Source organism: Leptodactylus fuscus, chromosome 3 (genome assembly GCF_031893055.1).
Source record: "Leptodactylus fuscus isolate aLepFus1 chromosome 3, aLepFus1.hap2, whole genome shotgun sequence".
Taxonomy (NCBI): Eukaryota; Metazoa; Chordata; class Amphibia; order Anura; family Leptodactylidae; genus Leptodactylus; species Leptodactylus fuscus.
In genome coordinates, this window is record NC_134267.1 from 11,117,591 (window position 1) to 11,144,498 (window position 26,908).

Genomic DNA, 26,908 nt, shown 5'->3' on the forward strand with positions numbered 1-26,908 from the left:
CTTCCCTTTACCCTGTTTCTTCCCTTGTCCTTGTGTCTGCCTCTTCCCTTTGTTACTATCCTCTACTTCTGGGACTTCCCTTTACCTTGTCCCCGTGTCTTCCTTTTGCCTGTCTCCTTCCTTTCTCTTGTCCCGTCTCTTTCCTTTTCCTACATTTTCTGTACATTACTCTTTACCTTTGTATGATCTTTGTGCACTCTTCATACATTTTCGTTGCCGTTGCTTGTACTCATTACTTTGAGGCGTTGGAAACATGTTTACCTACCAGGTTGACTGTTCCATTTCACATTGTATACTGTATTCCTTATAATGCATTGACCCTATAATGCTCCTGGCCATGTGTTATGTTCTTACATTGTTCTCCAAGATGCTTTTCATTAAGGTCCTCGGTAATTACATGTCGCTGGCTAAATGGATTCTGAGCTGCAGTGAGTTTTGTGTTCTTTGAGAGGCAGTCAGTGTACTATTAAAAGAAACAGATTACACATTGCCGCATTCATCATTCTGCGCTGTGTTTGCTGCCCACGTGTCTTTCCTTATGGTGTTTTCTTTTAATTGAATGACTAACCAAATGCATCCCGTAACTCACATGGCAATACTGTGTTCATTACTGGAAGCTGCTGTATCATGTGCGACCAAAGACAGCGTAAATCTCTGCTGGGATGTAGCCTTCATCTTTATCCTGGCGGCGGATTCTTCTTGGATTCTCATTACTTTACTGATGGGCCAAGGAGATAATACTGTCAACTTTGGAGATCATTGAGGTTTCTTTTATCAGGGTCGCATTAGCGGCCACAGTTGAAATGGTAATAATGCGAGAAAATCGGCCGGCACCGATACTAATAAACCTTCGGATCAAGGGGTTTTTGTTTTTTTTGTTATAATGGATGGCTACATTCTGCCCAATCCTAATCCTATGTATATGGTGAGCATATGACATGTTTGCCCTTAAGGCTGTGGAGTCAGTTGGCCAAATGACCAACTCCGACTCCTCTATTTTCCCGTAGCCCAACTCTGACTTTTGCTCGAACTCCCATTTAGAATAGTAATAATACATTTTAGTTATATAACGCGCATGCGGACAGAGAAGTGCTCCACGATCTACTTTCCTGTCTGCTTGACTCATGCGGACACTGCGCGGAAAGCACACGGACCCCATTATAGTCTATAGGGTCCGTGTGCTTTCACTGCACACCACTTGCCAATGTGTTTGGTAGTCCGTTCGGGAAGGGGGTCCCCATGCGGACTCCCCGAACAGATTACCAACGCAGATGTGAACCAGGCCTTACACCCAGAGCTCTATAGAGAAGGGAGGGGTGGTGTAGGAGGCTGCTGCTGGCTTATTAATTGATATATTGCCTTATTCTGTGCACTACTAGCTTCTTATCTACAACCTAGCAGTATTACACTCTGTTCTCGAGCTCATTTAACAGCATCAATTATTTGAGTATCTTTTCTATCCCCCTCCCATCTTCATAGACTAATATGTAGGAAGTAACTTGGAGAACAAAAAGCATTTCTTTAATAAGATATGTTACAAAGTTTCTTATATTCATTTAGACAAAGTTGATATCACTGAAGGTGCACTATACAGTCCAGAAACCCCCCCTTCAAAAATTGAGGTGTCACATTTGCAGGTCTTCCTATGACAATAGGTTTATATCCCTTGGGTTTTGCTTCTTGGTTGCCATTGATGCTCTTGTGCGATGTCTATGTAACCGCCATCAGTACTCCGGCAGTATAAGATGACGTCCACCGCCCTGCCACAACCTGCTTACTTTCCACATCATTGCACTCGGCTATATAGAGGAATTTCTACACATTGACATGCTTTCTTTTTGACGTTTCAGCTAGTGTCTAGCGATGACAAATTTCTTTCAGGGTCTCTGGATTTTGTAAGGAGACAGTCTGTCCTCCATGCATTTTGTACTTTATGTGCCAGTCAATCCTCCTGATAGTTGGGGGGTTGGTTTTATTAAGCGAGGGGCTGTCAGGAAGGTCAACAATCTTGCAGGCTCGGTTGTAACCTGGGAGCAGAGACCTGATTTATGTCTTTAAGTTCAGAGAGTAAAAAATAGTTTCACGAGTGTGAAAAGTGTTGGATGTGGGACCGGGCAAAGCAAACAGTCGACTTCAATGCAAAGCAAATATCCTGCTCTTAGGTTTCTTAAGCAAATGTCAGGAAAACCGGAGCATCTGCCATTTTGTTTTCTTCTACATTACTAATATCGTATTAATAAGTTAGACTCGGCGAATGCCAAAGTGCAGCTTTAATCTGGGGATTTATGTGCGGAAAATGTTACAACAGGGCTGGTTCGGGATAAAAAGGTTATTTTCACGAGCGCAACCCAAGCACACAACGAAGACTGTGATGACTTTGTGCCGCGTCCATCCTGATACATCTGGTTTACATTCAAGGATTTTGACAGGGATGGATGATTAAAACGTATACAAAAGCTTTAATTGTGCGGTGAAATGACACATACGTGTGGTTCACCGCAGCAACTTATCGCATATAAATTTCATCTGACGGTTTTCAATAGCTCAGCATTGGAGCGTAACCTGAAATCTCAGCGTCAAGGAATCTTCCAAATACTCGCCAACTCTTACCAAGGGGTGCACATTTCTGGGGCTGAACCATAGTCTATGCAGTCCTCGCACCCTGGTTTGCTTTTTATTTTTTCCCCTTTTTGGAACAGGACATGACAAGTAGGGTTGAGGCGATCTTGAGATTTCAGGATTGATTTGAAAATCCGATTTCCGATAATTTTCCAGCCGATCCCGATCATGAAAATTGCTCGATCACCGATCGGAATCCAATCTTTTCCGATCCCGATCTTGAGAGAACCTCCAACCTTGATCCCGCTGGAAAAGATCGGGATCGGAATTCTGATTGAGATTGTGAAATTTACTCGATCGCTGATCGGAATCCAATCTTTTCCGATCCCCATCACTCCACCCTAATGAAAACTCTTTGGGCAAGGTCTTGATCAAGGCACTGTAAGGCCCCTGAGTAGGGTTAAGCGATCGTGAAAATTTCCGAACACGATCTTTTTAGGTGGGATCGAGATCGGTGATTATTTCCCACAATGCTTGGCTACTGGCCAAGCATTGTGGGAAAAGCTAAAAATGTTAGCCTTCACACTGAGTATATGCTCCACTCATTCTGAGCGGAGTGTATACTCAGTGTGAAGGCTCCGCTGCGGTTCCATAGGAATGAATGGAAGCAGCCGGCACACAGCCTTAACCCCCTGCGCGCCGGCTGCGTCCATTCATTCTAATGGGAGACTAGCTAACATCTCTAGTAGCTACTTACCTGCAGAGATGGCTGGTCCGGTGCCCGGTGTTCTCGTTCTTCTTTGCCTCGCTGCCCCCGCCTCCCAGGTTAGTGTTAAAGAGCTAGGAAGAAGGCGGGGCTTGTGGCTTAGGAGAATGTGGGCGGGTACAGGGCGGGGAGACGTGACGTCTCCCCTCCCAGTACTCGCCCACACTCTCCTAACCTGGGAGGCAGGGGGCAGCGAGGCGAAGAAGAACGAGAACACCGGGCACCGGGCCAGCCATCTCTGCAGGTAAGTGGACACCAGGGGGGGGGAGAGGGGGGGGGGACACCACCTCTAGAAATGTAACCAAATATCAGATTTACAGCCATGGTATTGGGTTTACTTTTTAGAGTAGACCTGGATTTTTATCTATTTTCCATTGGCCTGTCATGCCTTTCTGGCAGCCACGGACCATGTGGAAACACAAATGTTTGTATGTATGGCTTTTCTCATGTACTTTCCATGTCCGAGAAGAAGAGTGCCACATAGCTCAGGCAAAGGAGTGGTAATCGTCTGTGGTTCCCCCAGATATCGGGGAAAGGGGTCACTTGAACCCCTGTGTAGTCCTCCAGATTGGAATATATGGGTGGTGGCGGCCATCTTTCTATATAGCGATCTCCAAATAATTCATCAGAGCTCTCTGCTGTAGATTATCAATATCATTGTGGCCTTTTGGAGTGGTTCAGTATCACAGGTGCTGCTCTAGTACCACAAAAGATGGTGCATTCCTATTGTGGGCCTTGGATCTTAGGATCGGGAGCCATATATTTTGGAAATGAGGTTTTAGTTGCTGGTATATGGACAAGTATACCAGTGGTCTGTTATCTTGAATTAAGAAACCCAGTCAATTCTAAAGGGGTATTCCCATATTGACTAAAGCAGTGAATGTGGTTGGTGGCGCCATGCACTACATAGTGGTGGTTCCAGGGAATTGCAGTGTGTTACTGTTACATGAATAGGAGCAGCCTGTCCATCCACTGCACCAGCTTGCACTGCCTGGAGGCTGCTGAACAGCTGATCTGTGCGTATGGGTTGTGGGATTTGGGTGTTGGATCCCCGCCAACCACCTGCTTTATCGCATACAGTATGAAAAATCCATTTCGGGCCAGAAATCCCCTTTATCTACAACCCCTTAGTCCTGCAGTATTATAATATTAGGCAATATCTTGCTGCTGGTGCAGTGATCAGGAGTCACAGATGAGTAAGTGCACGGCCTACAATGTCATAGTATATAAATAGGGAAGTATACTGTATATAGATGTATACCGTGTCCGTCTGGTGACCGCTACCTTCTGCAGTGTATTAAAGCACCAGCCTTTCTTCCAGTCATGTCATTGCTTCATTAGTCGACATTATTACTCACTACTTGGCAGGGCCTCCAGGTATTTGGAAAATGTCCACGTCCTAGATGGAAAATGGCATTAAATCATAGTGTAGATTTGAGGAACATATACAATAGCCACGAGCGGCAAACAATGAGCTATTCTAATGTTCTCGCTATACCCGGCCGCTGATCCTTGGTGTCACATTTATGTGGAGTTATTTCTTCAAGGAGTTCTCCAGTTTAGGGGAAAAAAACACTCTCATACACCCTATTAGGGAATTAAAGGGGTTTGCTGGCCCCAATTGTGATCTACCCATAGAATAATAGGGGATATATTGGGGTCCAGCACCCAAATCCCGCACAGATCCGGTGATCTAGCAGGATCCTATTCTCGTCCTGGAGGACTGGACACGTCCTTGCATTACATGGTCATTCATTTCTAATAAGAGCTGTGCAATGTTTTGCTTCTCCTGCGGGGGCACTGTAGGCAACCAGGCAACAGAACAAAGACTCTGAAACCGTGATGTACGTATATGTGCGGGTATATGTGCAGTTTTTTTAAATTTTAATCTCTTTGTTTTTTCTTACAGCCACACGGGGGAACTAAAGCTTCATCCCAGCTTGTACCTCTTACTCCTCATCCTCAGTAAGCTGTACCCATCTCCCATGGATGGCACCTACTCCGCTCTCAGCATGGCTCCTTTCATCCCCTTTATTATGAGGTAATTTCATCGCATTTAATGTTAAAGGGGTTATCGCGCCTTTTTCTCTTAACTATTTAAAGGGTTGTGTGGGACAATGACATGGAGCGCCACATCTGCTTCTCAGGCCATTGATCACATGGCCAAATTGCAGCTTCGTCCCATTCAAGTGAATGGGGCTGAGCTGCAATACCAAGCACAGCCACTGTATCGTGTGTGGCGCTGTGCTTGGTAACTAATCAATATCGTAGCCCTGGACAACCCCTTTAAGCACCAGGAATATGTTGGGTGTATCTAATAGGTCCCGATTACCTAATAAATGCCAAAGATATGTAATATGTAAAAATGTAATAGATTTTGTAATATATAAGTTTGTTTTCTGTTGCCATATTCTGACAAACATAGCGTTATAATTTTTCGGACCGTTACGCATCATGTGAGGGCTTGTTTTTCTACAGAGGGGGCTGTCGTTTTTTATCGTTACCATTTTGAAACACATAAGACTGTGGTGCAAGGGGAACAATAATTTCACTAATTGTAGTGTATTGAGTACTGGGATGGCAGGCTTGGGCTCTTCACTAGGCCTCGTGCGGCCATGACAACCCCTTGGCAAACTGTGATTGCTTTGCAGAAGGCCGATTGGGGAACAAATGCTGAAATTTGAGCGGTTATAGAGGTTATCCGGTTTCTGCGATTGATGGCCTATCCTTAGAGTAAGCCGTCCATATTAGATCGGCGAGGGTTCCATATCCCAGACCCGCGCAGATCACCACAAGGCAACGCAGGAGAGACTTCAATGGGACAGTGCTGCAGTACCCTCAACTCTACGATTTTGCAGCGAATGAGCAGCTGTTTTGGTACCGATGATCTATGGGGGGTCTTGGTGTTGGACCCCACATATCTAATATTGATGGCCTATCCTAAGGGTAGACCATCGATCACAGAAACCAAACAACCCCTTTCATCTATGGGGATCGGATTTATCTCTGATTCCAGACGCTGCAGTCAAGCATCAGCCATATAACACGGCGAACATCTGCCGCATATGGAGACTGCTTAGGCCTTGAGTAGGTGTCATATTTCCCTTGTACATTCTGCATGTATGGAGATGATTTGAAGGGGTTAAATAAGTTGTCTACCATTGTCTACATGGCTGTTGTTGTCCAAGCACGGCAGCTATAAGGGATTATGTAATAAGGAATATTTACCCTCTATCCTTAGGATAGAGGATTACTTGCTGACCAGTGGGGGCCTGGCAGCCAAGACCTCTACTGGTTCTGAGACCAGGGGGTGTTGTATCACCATTATAAATGCAACTGCAGTGAAGGCAATGGAGTCAAACACTCCCCTCCTCCATTTCTCAATATCGGTGCGGTCCTCAGTGGTCAAACTCACGCTGGTCAACTACTATAGATAGAAAATACATTCTGTTTTGTGGAATAAATCAATGGAGTTGAGTTGCAATACCAGACACAACCCACGGGCAGAGGTGGCGCAAGAGAGCAGCTCTACTGTATGATATCAGGACTTCACTCACTATTTCCCTATTTATCTGTGATAGATAGATAGATAGATAGATAGATAGATAGATAGATAGGAGATAGATAGATAGATAGATAGATAGATAGATAGATAGGAGATAGATAGATAGATAGATAGATAGATAGATAGATAGATAGGAGATCGATAGATAGATAGATAGATAGATAGATAGATAGATAGATAGGAGATAGATAGATAGATAGGAGAGAGATAGATAGATAGATAGATAGATAGGAGATAAATAGATAGATAAGAGATAGATAGATAGATAGATAGATAGATAGATAGATAGGAGATAGATAGATAGATAGGAGATAGATAGATAGATAGATAGATAGATAGATAGATAGGAGATAGATAGATAGATAGATAGATAGATAGATAGATAGGAGATAGATAGATAGATAGATAGATAGGAGATAGATGGATAGATAGGAGATAGATAGATAGATAGATAGATAGATAGATAGATAGATAGATAGGAGATAGATAGATAGATAGATAGATAGATAGATAGATAGATAGATAGATAGATAGGAGATATAGATAGATAGATAGATAGATAGATAGATAGATAGATAGATAGATAGGAGATAGATGGATAGATAGGAGATAGATAGATAGATAGATAGATAGATAGATAGATAGATAGATAGATAGAGCTATATTGTCCACATGTTTTTCTGTTTAGGTTCCTCGGACAGGTGCAGGGCCTGAACTTCTAATAACCAGGAGTCATTGGGCCATTGCCTTGGGGCAGTTTGGGTACAATTAGGAGCAGCGAGGCTTTAGATGTAATGAGATCCCAGCACACCCACACACAGACAAACAAACCAATAAACATGGCAAGATGGATATGTGATGGGTTCCAGCTGAGGGGCAGGCAGCAATGGATTAACCTCCTGACTGCTGGCCGACCAGCACCAAGAGTGGGATGCATAAATTCTTTGTTTTCCTTTTCTTTCCTTTGATCTAGAGCTGACACCGTCTTCACTCCTCTTTATAGCCACTGCCATCATAAATAAGAATAATGGAGGTGTGCTGTGTTATACTTACAGATCTGGCTTTGAAGATGTCTGAATGACTAAAAGCCAATAATAGTTCATTACAATATCTATCTATCTATCTATCTATCTATCTATCTATCTATCTATCTATCCACCATCTGTCTATCTATCACACTATTTTTTTTTTATCAGTGTTGTCTTTCTTTCTTTCTTCCTTCCTTCCTTCCTTCCTTCCTTCCTTCCTTCCTTCCTTCCTTCCTTCCTTCCTTCCTTCCTTCCTTCCTTCCTTCCTTCCTCGCTGTTTCGTCACTGTAGTTAGTATTTTGGTGGTAGGATGCGGGTGCTGTATCCGATATGCCTGTCGCCTTATCACTTTTTCCCTTGTCCAGCCTTATTATATGTACGATCTCGGTCTCCATTTTTCTCCATTTTAAAATTCTGTAAAGTTTCATTTTTAAGGTGGAAATAAGCAGAAAGATCTAGCATTTCTGATATTGACCATACCAATGCCTTTATACAGGGTGGTCAGATTTACTTGATTTAAAATCTGTTTTTCAGGACTCTTTCTTTAGTTTGGGCGCTGTTATGGGTTTGCTGTTTAGGGCGCACTTAGCTGACGTTGCTTATTGGATGTGCCAGTGTACTAACGATGCAGCAAGATACCCTCAACTTCCTTTTTTGTGTAATTTGTGTCTGTAGGGGCCAGTAATGGTATCCAGCAGGGAACATGTGACATTCAGCAATTTCCTTAAGTGTCCATAGTATATCGACTATCATATATATATGATCGACTTGGCAATACTTCTCATATGGAGAGAACATCAAAAACCAACATGCAAATTACTCACCCCATATATTCCTGAGCATACAATAGAAATCGTAGTAGTTTCCTCAGTTGCACATTTTTTCCTTATGCAAAAATTCTCTCGTATTTCTCTAAACCTTTTAGCGTCTGTGTGAAGCCGACACTTGGTCAGCATTTTGGAAAGTGAAACACAGCTGCTATGGATGCCTGGTGCCCAGCTGGGGATGCTAAGGAAAGTGTAGGCAAATAATACAAGTGCTCTCAGGAAGCTCCTGCGGCGGATCACTATGGTGTCTGTATTATGCCACATCAAAGGGAGGAATCTGGATTTTTTTAGATGCTAATTTTGGGTTAGGGTGAGAAGTGAGCGTACCAGGTTGGATGGAGACTCATCGGAGGGGACTCGGCGCTTGCTTGGTCGTCGTCTTTAACTTGAGCTTGTTTATGCTGCTTTGCTTTTCTTTTCTCTAGTTACTGTTGACCTTGCCGGTTTGTAAGCTTAATGGATACAGCGCTCATATACTCACCTGGAACTTGCAACGTGCAGCAGTTTTGGCCACTGTGTTTCGTTAATATTCGTGCTTGCCTATTGTCATGTTTGGTCTGTCTGTCATGTTTTGTAAGCACGCCGCCTTTGCATCACAGATGAATGAGTTGGGAAAAGGGGGTATAAGTTTAGAAATGCACCATGTCCGAACCTATTGTAGGGTCTGATGTTCGTGGCACTAGGGGAGGCACCGGAGTAGATGCTGCAATTCTGTTTAGATGCTGCAGCAATTCACTTAGTGAAAGTAAAACTGCATTAATCTTCTTTAGTTTGACATATAAATAGGTACAATCAGTCGGCTTTTACTTTCACATCATGGGTTTGATGTGTGGGCACCTAACAGAGGGTGTGTCCTGGGTGTCAGACCCCTACTGAACATGTAGTATAAGGGTTGTGATAAACCATTTTTAGCAAGGAGTCCGGGGAAGGTGGAAAAACCCCAAAACAAAGTAGGTGCCTCCAGTGCTCTGACGTCTGCCACCGAGGTCCGATCCTTCTGCTCCTGGGGACTTGTGCCAGCAGAAGTCCTTGCCAGACGTGACCACTATCCAATGGCCTAAGAAAAGCACAGGTGACGTATGCGAGTAACGTTTCAGTTCCTTTCCTTAGGCCGCTGAACGACCTCAGCGGTCACATACAGCGAGGAACTCTGCTGGAACAAGACCTTGGGAGCTGCAGGATCGGATGGTGGGAGAGGTGAGTATGGAATTTTTTTTTTTTTTTTTTACCTTCCATGGCCTCCTTGCCGGAAACGCTTTATCCTGGACAACCCCTACATGACTTATTCTGAGGACATGTCATCAATATGAAAGCCCCTGAAAAACCCTGTAATACTTGAACGTCTATTACATTCTTTACACCATCAAAGCAAGAACTATTTTGAGGAAGGCGTCCAAAAATATTCTATATTGAGTCCCAGCGAGACAGATTTCACCCGTACGTTATACTGAGATCAGCTGAGTGACCTTTACAAGTCATTATAGGGGAAGTGGAGTTCATGGTTGTGATGTAGGGTGTGGAAAAATAGCAGAAAATTATTCAAGCCTGGCTCCATTTTGTGCAACGTTTCGAGCTGATAAATGATAACTTTGATACCCTGAATGTAGATCCAGTAGCAGGACCCCTAGGACCTACTCATCATCCTGAGTCTCGCGTGGTCATATTGGTTAAGGTTTAGGTAAACCTAGGAGGAAGCCAAGTGTGATTTAAAGGGGTTAGAAAGACATTGCTTCCGTCTTCCTCTCACATGCGTTGCTCACTTGGCCGTGCTGAATGGGTCTGAGCCGTAGCAATGTCTCCTGTAGTGGCAGGTTTTTTGGCCACGTACCAGGCATGTCATGGCCTCCAGGTTTGGCCTTGCCATACAAGGCTCTGATATTCGAGGGCGTGCTGTCCTGTGTTTGTCTTATTGCGTTGCGCTTATAGACCACTATAATTTGGTGCAAATTGAGATGAAAAGAGGGTCAAACCTTTACATGTGCCCATCTTTGGAGGCTCTTTGTGCATGTAAAAGTTTAGTATTTGGGAAGATTGTGTAGGCCGTGACCACGAGAGATAAGTATCGCGCTCCGTAGAGCTTTCTCAGCGTGTACAGATAGGGAAAATCCAGATGACTTTGTGTGGTCAGTCCTTCTGCCAAGTTTTATCGCTTTATGGAAGGAGTTTAATCCCACTAGACCAAACCCTTTGTATGTTATTTCGGACGGCTCCTGGGCCCGCACTATTTAAACCTATTATTTCTGAACTGTTTTGCATTTTACAATTGTAATTTTATGGCTTCTTAGTCATAACCTGTTGGCTGGTTTCATCGGTTGCTGCAGCTATTTCGGTACTGAATTTCTATGACCTATTGGGTTTCTTAAAGGGGCCATCACAGGATAGGAGATGTGGATAGGAGATTCTTAGTGGGATGTTGTTTGTGGTTTCGATTCAGACCGAGAGCAACATCAGAATGAAACTCGTATGTTCTCCGGGATTTTCAGTTTCTACTCTCCAAAATACTGATGGTTATTTAACTACTATTGAAATTCAGACTGTTTATTTATTTTTTAAGATTTCTCTCTCTCTCTCTCTCTATATATATATGTACTATACCCTGCAATTTCCTACTCTTGACACGAAGCCTAATAATACCCTGACCGTTGTCAGGTTTTTCTTAAGGCAGTCCCTTCATTTACAAAATTTATAACACAGGGGCAACTCTGTGGCTCAGTGGTTAGCACTGCAGCCTTTCAGCGCTGGAGTCCTGGGTTCAAATCCCACCAGGAACAACATCTGCAAGGAGTTTGTATGTTCTCCCCGTGTTTGCGTGGATTTTCTCCCATTCTACAAAGACAGACTGATAGGAAAATAAAAAAGTACAGTGTGATCCCTATAGGGGGCTGACACTCTACATTAAAAAAACCCCAAAACAAAATTATAACACAGATGGAATTACAGTGGAAGATAACAGCTCTATAGATAACACCCCTGACCCATTAGGACATCCACTGCTGACCACAGATGATGATATTCCCCTCTCTGCATAGACATAAATGAATCAGCTCCAGTCTATTGCTGCCGGTGCCTATGAGAGCGCTATAAAGCAGATCACTAAATGGTGTGATCAGAGCAGAGAAGTAGCTCAGGCAAGATGGCCGCACCAACAATCCTGCACAAAATTGTTTTAAAAAAACCAAATGTGAATCTTTATGTAAATGAGGCAGTTGGTGCATTGGGGGCGGGCCTTCATCCTTGGGAGCACTGTTCTGCTCCACCCTGTGCACTTACAGTTGATCCTCCCTCTGCTATGACATCACCCATCCTAGTTAGGCACCCAGAGTAGTCCTCCAATGGGGGCTGAAGTCCCGCCCCCAGTGCACCAACTGCCTCTTCTGTATAAGACTTCAAAATGCTTTTCTCCAAATCTAAAAAAGGTGACGTCTATAACAGAGGTAGGTTATAGATTGTTAGACTCCCTATAACAGGGATAGGGAACCTTTGGCTCTCCAGCTGCTGTCAAACTACAACTCCCAACATGCTCCGTCCACTTCCATGGGAGTTCCAAGAACAGCAGAGCCAGTATGCATGCTGGGAGTTGTAGTTTTGCAACAGCTGGAGAGCCGTACGTTCCCTACCCCTGCCCTATAAGATCCTGTAGGTTCAAGATTCACTTTTTCCTTACGTGTGTGAATATGTAGCTGAAACTCATTCCCGTATCATTTACAATTCCCGGCGGTAAACATTAAATCCAATGACTTCCCGCGGGTTGCTTACGGTATTTCTGTAATGGTAACCCCTTGCTTATAGGTTTAATGTACAGCTGACGTGTCAGAGAACCTTAACAGGGGAGCGAAGGATCTTTGGCAGGGGCACGATAAACGGCCGAGACTATGGATTTTACTAAGACCCCTTTGCCTTTTTAAAATTCCAATGGTAGGTCGCGACAGCAGAGCGTAGGCCGAGGAATCGCCAATTAGATTAGCCAGGGTTACTTCATTGAGTAAAACTTGTTAGAAAGTCTGGGTGAGAGGAGGAGGAACAGATGGACGTGTGTCCTCGCAGTGTTAAATCCTTCTTGTGTCATTAGTCTGATCACATCACGGTCAGAGCAACCTCAGCGCTGCTCCCACTCGGTGGAAAATTCCACTCAGGCCGGAGAGAAATGGTCTTAACCCAATCAACATTCCCGGCCAGGGTACATTAAGGCCAACCATAAAGCAAAACACTTTCCTTCCCACTCTAAACAAACCCAGCGCTCCGCTACTCTCAGCAAAACAACAAGAGCTGAAAGCTAATGGTTTACAAAAGGCAAATCTCTCCTGCAAAGACAACCCTGCGCCGAGGGGAAGGCTGGAAAAACACCATCCTGAAGAGCCCCGCGCTTAATGACTGTTTTAACTAAATATACCGAAACCGATAAAACTATGTCAGCCGGCCAATTGCGACTACCGAGAGCCCTGATTCTCGGAACGGTTTCATAATGATTGAAAAGGAAATGTTATGTCCTTATAAAGCGCCCCAGGCAGACGGCGACGCTCTCCAGGTTTTATGGATCATGACATATCCAAAAAGACATAATATAGTACAAACATTAACTAGTGAATCGCCATAAAGGATAAGGCCGGGCTCAAAATATGATTGTGTGGCTGCAACGTACGGTGCTGTACGGGATGTGGTGCTGAAAAAAATGCTGCAAAGTAAGAAATAGAAGGGTTAAAGGGATTCTACCATTAAAATCACAGTTTTTGTCGATCACTTGTAGGAATAGCTTTAAGAAAGGCTATACTTCTCCTACCTTTAGATGTCTTCCCACAGGCCACAAGAAAATGGCCGCTTAGTTTTTGTGTAAGCAGCCATTTTTCTTGTGGCCGTGGGCATTGGTAGTCGGCTCGGCCCAAAGCCTAGAAGTTTGAACCCAGCTCCGGAAGAAGACGCGCAGAGAGGCCGTTCCTGAAGAGGATGGAGGTGGCTCTGGAGAGTTCTCTCGCAGCATTGGAGATGCCCCAGTGCTGTTTGAACGCTGGGGACCGCCCCCAGTGCTGCAAGAGAACTCATTTGCATACCGATGAAAACCAGGATTTCTACCGAATGGCGGTGCAGAGAAGACATCTAAAGGTAGGAGAAGAATAGTCTTTCTTAAGGCTATTCCTACGTGTGAGCGACAAAAACTGTGATTTTAATGGTAGAATCCCTTTTTATTTTTAAGAAATGTAAGTCATCAATATTCGATGTGACCTGTGACCTTTGTCCTTTGGAGTCCTGGAAATGATGATCCGGCCTCTGCAGATATAGCTCTGATCTCATCATCATCCAGTCTGTCTGGGATGACATGGAGCGACAGATGGATTGGAGGAAGCAACTTCCACAGAAGATCTGGGCTTAGTTATCCAAGATGGCGGCGGGAACAACCTCCCTGCCCAGTTCTGCCAAAAACTGCCCGCAAGTACCGAGCAAGGACTTTGGGCCATACCCACTTTCCATTGATGTATGCCCTTTCTATGAAAGGCGTCCACAAAGTGTCTAAAACTCAAAAAGAAACTGGTGCAAGATATGTTTTTTGGTATAAATTTTGCTAAAACTTTGGTGCATTATGCTTTGTAAATATCCGGGTCCTTACTTCAGTGCTACAGCCAGCATGGAGCCCCTAAAAGAACTGTCATGGCGGAAGGAGGTTGGGTCAACCGTAAACGTTCAGTAATTGTTGTCCAAAATCTTGTTTCTCCTGACCTCATTGTATACATTCCCACTCGGTTTGGCTGAGCATGCATGTGTTCTCAATGGAGAAGGAAGAGTTGGCCGCTGCTAGACACCCCTTGAATGGCCATTCATATTCGACATGCCCAATCTTCAGGTTGGGAGGCCTCCATAACTACCAAAATTTGCAGGATTGGCCATCATTAATCTAATGTGTATGGCCATAGTAAGCCCAGGGCTCCATTGACTACAACTCCCATCGCCTGACCAAAGATTGCCATGTCTTCCTGCGACTCCTTCACACTTGTGATGCCCCGACTGTGACTTCTAGTTGCGGAACGATTGAGCATTACTGATTTTTTTTTTTCCAATTGGAAGTCGCAGGACCCACTTAGTTGCAATGTGATTCCATTCTCATGTGGCCAAAGCCGTGATGTAGCCCTAACCTACTCGCATTGTCCAGGTTAGGGCATCTTTTTCTAAAACGGTGCCACCCCTGGTTGTGTGTAGTATTGCAGCTCTACCCCTTTCTTATGAATATGAATTGTAATACCAGACTCAACCTATGTAAAGGTGTGGCGCTGTTTCTGGAATTAAAAAAAAACCTATGTTTTTCTAATCTATGACCTGTATATTGGTTGCCTTTATGGCCACATCTTACTGGTCAGAGATTAAAGGAGAGGAGCCACCAAAATGGTCTTTTAGAAAGCAGTATTTCCAGCATATAAGAGCGGTCACACCCAATATTTGATATCACGGCCCTTTCCTCCTAATGTATACACTTCACTGAGTGCAAATATACAGAGACTGAACATTCTTGGCAGGTAGTGCACTTAACCCTTACTATATGGATCGCTGCCATCCTTTATTATCAGTATTATGTGGTTTCTTGGTTCAGTATAAGTTTGCATTGGGTATTGGTGCACTGTCAGGGGATGCAGAACCCCTTACTGTACATATCAAGGGGAGGGGGGTCTTATGATTTAGACTGGACCCTAGACAGCCAGTTGAAGGCTACGTTAGTGGGTCTCAATAAGGAGGCTTGTCCTCCAGACCCACAGAAGCCATCTGAGAGTGCAGCATGCAAATAATATAATCCCTAGACCGCCAGGGATTTTACCATTGACCCCTTCGCTGCCCTAGACCGCCAGGGATTTTATCATTGACCCCTTCTCTGCCCTAGACCGCCAGGGATTTTACCATTGACCCCTTCGCTGCCCTAGACCGCCAGGGATTTTACCATTGACCCCTTCGCTGCCCTAGACCGCCAGGGATTTTACCATTGACCCCTTCGCTGCCCTAGACCGCCAGGGATTTTACCATTGACCCCTTCGCTGCCCTAGACCGCCAGGGTATTTATATACTGTTGTTTACTACGGATTTTCTGTTCTTTACATTGTAGATTCTACTTTGCATCAGTTCAAGGACATAATAAGCTGCTGGTGTGAGAAAACTGCTTGTATTATTCCTAGGTGTGATTTCAGATGTAATATCTGCTTCAAGGTCCTGTAGAAACCGTTCAATTCTTTCTGATATTCCTTTGTTAGATTTTTCTATTTTACCAGTGGATCTCCTTTAACCTCTTCAGGACCGGACGCATATTTTGGGAGTTTTGTTATTGGTACATGCGCTTTTGCGGGCTATAACAATTTTTTTTTTCCATTTGGATTATTTATTTTATTGTATATTTTTTGGTGATAAATTTGGCTTTATTTTTGTTTCCACCTATTTTTTCAGTTTCGTTTTATTCTATAGTGGGCTCGGTTCACACCTACGCATGGGTTTCCGTTCGCAGAGTCTGCTTGGGGCCCCCCAAGTGGAAACCTAAGGGTCCATTCACATGGAGGAATTTGTTGTAGATTCAGATGCAAAACTCACGTCAGAATCCGTGCGCAAAAAGAAGTCTCCCATGGACTTCGATGGGTTCCGTTTTCCGCGCAGAACCCATTAAACTCAATGGGAGACTTTTTTTTCCCATTGAGTTCAATGGGTTCCTTTTTGATTTTATGCATGAGGCCTGGATGTTTGCAGCAGGGTGGCTCACAGGTTAGTACTATTGCCTCGCTGGTGTCCTAGGTTCAAATCTAGCCATGGACAAAATTTGGAGTCTGTGGGTTTCTTCCCATATACCAAAACCAAACTGCTAGGTAAATTCCCATGAATACTGTGGTTGTTGGGGATGATCGCCTGTTTGGTAGTCACTGCCTTACCAACTCTCCCTGCGCCTTGAGTCCTTTGTGCAAGTGCAGTTGCCATAATAGACCCTTGAGGGGCAGTTCAGCTTTACTTACAGGCAGTGGCGTAACTAGGAATGGCGGAGCCCCGAACTTTTGACATGCCCCCCCCCCCCCAACTGATGACCTCGACCAACCCCCTCCTCTGCACTCTATTATGTCCCTTAGTAAGCCCTGCACACGGTATTATGTCCATTAGTGGCCCCTGCACACAGTATTATACCCCATAGTGGCCCCTGCACACAGTATTATGTTCATTAGTGGCCCCTACACACAGTATTATGTCCATTAGTGGCCCCTGCACACAGTATTATACCCCATAGTGGCCCCTGCACACAGTATTATGTCTATTAGTGGCCCCTGCACACAGTATTATGTCCCATAGTGGCCCCTGCACACAGTATTGTACCCCATAGTGGCCCCTGCACACAGTATTATGTCTATGAGTGGCCCCTGCACACAGTATTATGTCTGTTAGTGGCCCCTGTACACAGTATTATACCCCATAGTGGCCCCTGTACACAGTATTATGTCTATTAGTGGCCCCTGCACACAGTATTATGTCTGTTAGTGGCCCCTGTACACAGTATTATACCCCATAGTGGCCCCTGCACACAGTATTATGTCTATTAGTGGCCCCTGCACACAGTATTATGTCAGTTAGTGGCCCCTGCACACAGTATTATGTCCATTAGTGGCCCCTGCACACAGTATTATGTCTGTTAGTGGCCCCTGCACACAGTATTATGTCCATTAGTGGCCCCTGCACACAGTATTATGTCCATTAGTGGCCCCTGCACACAGTATTATCCCCCATAGTGGTCCCTGTACACAGTATTATGTCCCATAGTGGCCCCTGCACACAGTATTATGTCCCATAGTGGCCCCTGCACACAGTATTATGTCCATTAGTGGCCCCTGCACACAGTATTATCCCCCATAGTGGTCCCTGTACACAGTATTATGTCCCATAGTGGCCCCTGCAGACAGTATTATGTCCATTAGTGGCCCCTACACACAGTATTATGCCCCAATAGTGGCCCCTGCACACAGTATTATACCCCATAGTGGCCTCTGCACACATTATTATTTCCATTAGTGGCCCCTGCACACAGTATTATGTCCATTAGTCGCCCCTGCACACAGTATTATGCCCCATAGTGGCCCCTGCACACAGTATTATCCCCCATAGTGGCCCCTGCACACAGTATTATGCCCCATAGTGGCCCCTGCACATAGTATTATCCCCAATAGTGGCCCCTGCACACAGTATTATGCCCCATAGTGGCCCCTGCACACAGTATTATCCCCCATAGTGGCCCCTGCACACAGTATTATGCCCCATAGTGGCCCCTGCACATAGTATTATCCCCAATAGTGGCCCCTGCCCAGATTCGGCAAGTAAATAGGGCCCGTAACGGCCTATTAAAAAACCCCCCCCAAAAAAAAAAAAAAACGCAGCGGTAGCGGCTGTCACCGGGCCCCCTAATGGCCCGGGCCCTGTGGCAGCTGCCTCCGCTGCCTCTACGGTAGTTACGCCCCTGCTTACAGGCATCTTTTTTTAGTCATTGGCGCTTCTTTAAGCCCCAGGGTCAGACATGATCGCCACCTCTGCACTTGCTCCATGTACACCCCTTGGTTTGCAGCCAAGCAGTTACTCAATATCCGTATCTGAGTCACGGCAGTGAATGGGCATTTACTTCAATGAGTCCTTTTACATCACCCCGCATGATTCTGCTGCAGCCTGTCATCTCCATCTCGTCTGGCGGTTATACGGATTATGGATTATACCTTTTCCTAGTCGAGCACAACAGTCAACGCCCAGGAGAAGAAAGTCCCTTTTTTTTCATTATTTTCGGGTTGTGTGCCAATGGATTGAAGTCGAGCGATTTCCATTTATCTTCCCTTCCATAATTGCTGGCCATTGTTAGTTCTCTTAATCATTGACAGCGCCGTGTTTGCCGAGCGGGTGAAGTAGTTTAATAGACCTGTGTGGATTCTTGTTTATCACCCTAGAACTACATTCCACCTTAGCAAACCCGGTCCGCGACAAAGGAACCATGTCACATAAACGGAATACTTACATGATTTGTGACACACGGCTTCTATGTTATGTGCCCTGAATACCGTATAAACATCTGCTGTTTTGCATGTATAGTGATCATAAAACATAAAGGGGCCGCACGTGAATACATAGTGTCACCTATGGGTAAGGCTAGTGATGGAGATCTGTGAAAGGTGCATGATGGGAAGATTTATGCCCTGACCTTATCTTAAAATTGGCCAAGGATTCCAATTTCTTATTCAACCAATTCAATGCAATATCACAATATAGTAATACCCCAGTAGAGCTGTAATGCACAACACAACCACTGGGGGGCAGCTGCACAGAGACCCAGACATGTCACTTTGTGATGCAATGAAAAGATGGTCCGATCTGGACCACTCCATGGAAGAGTATATAGGAAAGGAAGGACACATTGTATCTGTATAATGGAAGAGCTTGACCTATACCCTGCATGAGCATGACTAGAAGGCACAGTGGCCGCTATAGGGCCTAACAACTATGGCGGTTCAAGAGATCAGTGGGGAAGTGACTCTCAGGACCATTGCTGATCATCTGTCTGAAGGGCCTCAGCACTTGTGACCGCTTCACTGTTTACATTTCATGTCATCTGTTTCCTGGCGGCCGAACGATAGAACCACAGCCTCATCCCATAGAAGTGAAATGGACGATGCTTGAAAGAGATGGTGTGCGATGTAAACGTAAAGGGGTCATAGCAGCTCTATAAGCGCCATGGCTTCTACACAGTGCTGATCAGCCGCGGTCCTGGGTGCTGGATTTCCACTGATCTCTTATTGCTGACTAATCCTAAGAAAATCCTATCCTTCTAATATTATAAATGTGAAAGTTTGTGTGTTTGGATGTTTGTTGCTCAATCACACAAAAACAGCTGAACGTATTGGAATGAAATTTGGCACATAGATAGATTGTAACCTGGAGTAACACACAGGTTACTTTTTATCCCGGTAAATGACATGGCTTCACGACAGTTATAAATTTATGTTCACATACTATATTAAACTGCTCCTGCAGCAGCTTATCTCAGGTCCCAGGTCTGTTATCTCTCTATGTAAACACTCAGGTAACCCTCAGTGGATTGTGTACATACATTTACATATTATCTGATCTGCTCCAGGCAGTGCTGATAAACTGACATGGGCAAACAACTTTAATCCAGTTTGCCAATTTTAAACATGCCGGGGGAAAAAGAAAATCTAATTTGTTGCAAACAACGAGAGCTATGACGGTAACCAGAAGTCACAGAGTTCTCCTCAAGCGGAGCTGAGGGAGATCATCGACGCCAACAACACGCTCATTATATGGTGTCCCAGTGAGCTGCTGAGATGCTGGAAAAATCACAGGTACAGTGCAACAAACAAGTTCAGTGGCAGGCCAGCTTGACAGGCGGATCATCAACACCAACAACACGTTCATTATATGGTGTCCCAGCGAGCTGCTGAGATTCCGAAACAATCACAGGCACGGTGTGAGGAATGAGTTCAGCTTAAGTGCAGCCAAAATGCCGGAGCAGGCAAACCATCGACGGCAGCAATTTGCTGAATATAGGCGGTTCATCAATGCCAACAACCTGCAGACGCGGGCAGAGGCTAGTGTGTATATATATATATATATATATATATATATATATATATATATATATATATATCCCGGTGCAGTAATACCATGCCATGGGTCAGGGACTAATTGTACTGTTATGGTCTATCAGATTTTTGGGGGGTTTATTTTCCATATAATGTGATTATGCGCATAAATAACCTCTTTGCCTGTAACTAAATCCATTGATGACTTACGCGAGAACATGGAAACTTATGAGATCAGCCGTCATTTTAGTGATGCCGTAGAAGAAATTACCCCAAAGCCTTTCAGCCAATGTCTTTCCCCGGCCCTAATACCTGCAGCATTAAAGGAGAATGAGCTCATGGCTTCTCTACACTGGTATTAATTCAATCTACAGATGGCGTTTCCCTAAATTTCCCCTCTTCCTGGAAGAGCCGAGGATGGGTTAACTGGAACTAGGCTTTTCCATTCCCACACGTTCATTGTATTCTACAGAGTCTGAATCACTGGCAGGTCGCAGGACTTTGTCCCCAGCCGGCTCCATAACACTGATTGATTCATGGTGCGGGGTAGAGGTTGCACCGAGCGGCAGCTGCACTCTGTTATGTAAAGTGCTGTAAAATAAAAGTACACCTTATCGTAGGTGCGGCCGACGTAAGATTAACACAGGAAAATCAGCAATGATCCTGTACGGGCGCCAAAATCTTACTGTATGAATAGGTTATTAACCCATTAAATGGAAAAGTCGCAGAAAGCTTTAACTTGGCTTTTGCAGGGTTATCATTCTGCAGCAAGTTATCCGATCCAAGGTAAAGTTTGCTGTATCTGTAAGTAAGGCTTGGTTCCATTATGATAGAGTCCATTAGGGACTGTAATAACAGACAGAATGGCGGACGACCGGATGTCATATGTCCTTTAGCCATTAATGACGCTTATGTCCTGCACCCCGCATTATGTCCACCAAAAATGGACCTGTGATGGGATTGATGAAGATGGAAGCCAATGGACGACAGAACAAATCTCATTCAAGTCAGTGGAATTTTTGACAGATCTGTTATTGTCCATTGTAACATTTTCTAACACAACTAAGATGTAGGTGTGTGACAGTATTACTCCTATATGGCGTAGTGACTGTTACAGGCTGTGGCCTGGCATGGACTGCGCGTGCGCTGATAGAGAGAATCTGAACCAACCACTCTCAGAACACAAATGGAAGGCAGACAATCATACCGCAGCAGGTGGGAGCGGTCTGCAGCACCAGAGACATCCTCAATACCCCAAACTGCTCATTTACATAAACTTATCTCTGGAACGGAGGCCCAGATTTGGAAATGAGATCCTAATTTATATAACCGTGCTTTTGGTCTTATGTGCTCATCCCTGGTGACGGACATCCTTTAAAGATTATTCTGAGCCATTTTAAAGGGATCCTATCATTAGAATGCAAATTTTTCTGGTTACCACGTAGGAATAGCCTTAAGAAAGGCTATTCTTCTCCTACCTTTAGATGTCTTCTCCGCACCGCTGTTCGTTATAAATCCCGTTTTTTGTCGGTATGTAAATGAGTTCTCTTGCAGCACTGAGGGCGGTCATCAGCGCTCAAACAGCATTGGAGGCATTCCCAATGCTGCGTAGAACTCTCCAGCGACGCCTCCATCTTCAACTGCTTCTCTGCTCGTCTTCTTCCGTCACTGGCTTCAATCTTCTAGGCCTTGGGCAGAGCCGACTGCGCATGCCCGCCGGCCACAAGAAAATGGCCACTTATACAGTATTGTAAGCAGCCATTTTCTTGTGGCTAGCAGGCATGCGCAGTTGGCTGCCCGAGGCCTAGAAGAAGACGAGCAGAGAAGCCGTTCCAGATGAAGATGGAGGTGGCGCTGGAGAGTTTTCTCGCAGTATTGGGGACACCCCCAGTGCTGTTTGAGTGCTGGGGACTGCCCCCAGTGCTGTGAGAGAACTCATTTGCATACCGACGAAAAACGGGATTTATACCGAACGGTGGCCTGGAGAAGACATCTAAAGGTAGGAGAAGAAGAGCTTTTCTTAAGGCTATTCCAACATGGTATCCAGAAAAAAATTGCATTTTAATGATAGGATCCCTTTTTAAGCTCCCTATGGAGAAAAACAAACAAACAATAAAAAAACTAAAAAAAAAATAAAATAATAATAATTCATATACTGCTGTAATCCTAAACGTGTAGCCATGGTGGTGGTGCATGCCAAATCTCCGGAGTGGTGGGAACAAGGTAAGTATAACTTTTTGGGCTGTTTCCTTGGAGAATCACCTGTAAATAAAATACATAAAATAAAAAATTAAAATGAGCAGCTACAGATCCGTAATCTTGGCATACGGTTATCCCGAGCCTATATATTCCTCTGTAGCCTCCTTTATGTTCCAGACCCAGACCTTGACGTAGCCGTATGATGAATACGTACAATTATTAACTGAGCGTGTGACCTGGACCAAGGGCTTCTCCTACTCCCACCGTGCAGAACAAAGGTGAAATCCCTGAAACGTTCAAGGTGGTTCCAGCGGTTTTCTATACAGTAACAAGTGTTTACCTTGGCAGCGGCCTTCACTATATTTTTAGTGTTACATATCTGAAGAAAAAAAAAATTGTTCTATATATTTCCTGTGTATGTAAGAGGATTTTCTCCACCGAAATATAAAATTTTCTCTACTGAATTATAATTTTTTTTGAAAAATATAATCAATAAAGCAGGATGACAAAAGGAATGATATGGCTGTTATAGGATACCCCATAAAAAGGTTGTTTTGGGGTATTTTTTTATGTTTTTTTTTTTAATGGGGTCACATTCTACTGCCAACCCTAGGTCACGAGATTGGAACCAGCCCCCAGGTTGCTCTGCCTCCTTCCTCCTCTCCTGGAGTTGGCAGGCCATAGCAAATCCAGCCCTCATAGCACAGGGGAGAGGATGGGGAGCAACCCGGAGACTGGGTGCAGGTTCAGGTCACATGACCCTTGATCCGAGCCAGCCTGCAGCTGGTCAATGGAGTCCAATGGATGATGATGAACGGAGCCCTAGATTAATATTGGAATAACCCAACAGGCCAACCATGGAATAAATGTGTATGGTGGACTCTCAGCTCCCCCAGAGGGGAACTATCTAAGGAGTGATGGATTGCCTTGTTTTCTCAAGGTAGATAGGATGTTGCAAGAGATGTCTAGCAGTGACGTTCTTCCCATTCAGATCATGGGCCAACGATTGTGTCTAGGGGGTTAGTCAGAAGGGTTAGAGGTTAACTGATTGGGATGGTATGGGCGGTGTTAGACTATATGCGACTGGTGGCCATATTTATCAAAGCGAAAATTGACATCTCCGATTCCATGCGCCAGTTGGACCATTTATTAAGACTGTTTTGTTGCGGTTTTGCAACAATTACTACAAAAATATCAACAACCAAAAACATAAGACTGTATCCTCTAGAAATAAAATCAGGACGTACATTTTATGAGAGTGACCCGGCCAACCCTCTCATTATGGGATGTCTACATCATTGGGTTTGTATAGTACATAGCTATAATGCAGGAACACGTCACACCCATCAGAATATCAGGCTGACAATCTTACTTTAAGGGAACAGAAAACCCATTAAATGCCTTGCAATGAACTCTGTAACAATGGCAGGACGTGGACTTTCCTGCGCACGTCCAAGTGGACATATCCTTTAAGCTGATTGAGACTGGAAGTATCTTTGCCAGTCAATACGTTAGATTCAGCCTGGAGAATTTCCCCGAGATCTCACCCAGTTTGTATATGCAGGGTTATTCTAGGTGGATAATAATGTATTTTTTTTGTAATTGTTTATGGGTTGGGTAATTTAACAACTTCTGTCTCTACTCTCTATTGTGTTAGAACCTCTATACCCCTCGGATGTGGATTGTAGTACCATATTCTGTACATTATTATATTAATTCTATGGGGCTGTACATTATTATATTATTCTATGGTGCTGAACATTATTATATTAATTCCATGGTGCTGTACATTATTATATTAATCCCATGGTGCTGTACATTATTATATTAATCCCATGGTACTGTAAATTATTATATTAATCCCACGGTGCTGTACATTATTATATTAATCCCATGGTGCTGTACATTATTATATTAATTCCATGGTGCTCTGTACATTATTATATTAATTCCATGATGCTGTACATTATTATATTAATTCCATGGTGCTCTGTACATTATTATATTAATCCCATGGTGCTGTACATTATTATATTCCATGGTGCTGTACATTATTATATTAATTCCATGATGCTGTACATTATTATATTAATTCCATGGTGCTGTAGATTATTATATTAATCCCATGGTGCTGTACATTATTATATTCCATGGTGCTGTACATTATTATATTAATTCCATGATGCTGTACATTATTATATTAATTCCATGGTGCTCTGTACATTATTATATTAATCCCATGGTGCTGTACATTATTATATTCCATGGTGCTGTACATTATTATATTAATTCCATGATGCTGTACATTATTATATTAATCCCATGGTGCTCTGTACATTATTATATTAATCCCATGGTGCTGTACATTATTATATTAATCCCATGGTGCTTTACATTATTATATTAATTCCATGGCGCTCTTTACATTATTATATTAATCCCATGGTGCTGTACATTATTATATTAATCCCATGGTGCTCTGTACATTATTATATTAATCCCATGGTGCTGCACATTATTATATTAATTCCATGGTGCTGTAGATTATTATATTAATCCCATGGTGCTGTACATTATTATATTAATCCCATGGTGCTGTACATTATTATATTAATCCCATGGTACTGTACATTATTATATTAATCCCATGGTGCTGTACATTATTATATTAATCCCATGGTGCTGTACATTATTATATTAATTCCATGGTGCTCTGTACATTATTATATTAATCCCATGGTGCTGTACATTATTATATTAAATCCATGGTGCTGTACATTATTATATTAATCCCATGGTGCTGTACATTATTATATTAAATCCATGGTGCTGTACATTATTATATTAATTCCATGGTGCTCTGTACATTATTATATTAATCCCATGGTGCTGTACATTATTATATTAATCCCATGGTGCTCTGTACATTATTATATTAATCCCATGGTGCTGCACATTATTATATTAATTCCATGGTGCTCTGTACATTATTATATTAATCCCATGGTGCTGTACATTATTATATTCCATGGTGCTCTGTACATTATTATATTAATCCCATGGTACTGTACATTATTATATTAATTCCATGGTCCTTTACATTATTATATTAATCCCATGGTGCTGTACATTATTATATTAATCCCATGGTCCTGTACATTATTATATTAATCCCATGGTGCTGTACATTATTATATTAATCCCATGGTGCTCTGTACATTATTATATTAATCCCATGGTCTTGTACATTATATTAATCCCATGGTGCTGTACATTATTATATTAATCCCATGGTGCTGCACATTATTATATTAATTCCATGGTGCTGTACATTATTATATTAATCCCATGGTGCTGTACATTATTATATTAATCCCATGGTGCTGTACATTATTATATTAATCCCATGGTACTATACATTATTATATTAATCCCATGGTGCTGTACATTATTATATTAATTCCATGGTGCTCTGTACATTATTATATTAATCCCATGGTGCTGTACATTATTATATTAATTCCATGGTGCTGTACATTATTATATTAATCCCATGGTGCTGTACATTATTATATTAATCCCATGGTGCTCTGTACATTATTATATTAATCCCATGGTCCTGTACATTATATTAATCCCATGGTGCTGTACATTATTATATTAATCCCATGGTGCTGCACATTATTATATTAATTCCATGGTGCTGTACATTATTATATTAATCCCATGGTGCTGTACATTATTAATCCCATGGTGCTGTACATTATTATATTAATCCCATGGTACTGTACATTATTATATTAATCCCATGGTGCTGTACATTATTATATTAATCCCATGGTGCTGTACATTATTATATTAATTCCATGGTGCTCTGTACATTATTATATTAATCCCATGGTGCTGTACATTATTATATTAAATCCATGGTGCTGTACATTATTATATTAAATCCATGGTGCTGTACATTATTATATTAATCCCATGGTGCTGTACATTATTATATTCCATGGTGCTCTGTACATTATTATATTAATCCCATGGTGCTGTACATTATTATATTCCATGGTGCTCTGTACATTATTATGTTAATCCCATGGTACTGTACATTATTATATTAATCCCATGGTCCTGTACATTATTATATTAATCCCATGGTGCTGTACATTATTATATTAATCCCATGGTCCTGTACATTATTATATTAATCCCATGGTCCTGTACATTATTATATTAATCCCATGGTGCTGTACATTATTATATTAATCCCATGGTGCTCTGTACATTATTATATTAATCCCATGATCCTGTACATTATTATATTAATCCCATGGTGCTGTACATTATTATATTCCATGGTGCTCTGTACATTATTATATTAATCCCAT

The 26,908-nt window shown here is 43.0% G+C and overlaps 1 protein-coding gene across 1 annotated transcript in view; it reads left to right on the forward strand.

The window, feature by feature from the left end:
- THADA (THADA armadillo repeat containing) overlaps positions 1–26,908 on the forward strand; it is a 399,509-nt gene that overhangs the window by 217,170 nt on the left and 155,431 nt on the right. The window contains exon 28 of the mRNA XM_075267057.1: positions 5,235–5,366. Coding sequence (XP_075123158.1) covers positions 5,235–5,366 — 132 coding nt within the window. The remainder of the gene's footprint in view (positions 1–5,234; positions 5,367–26,908) is intronic.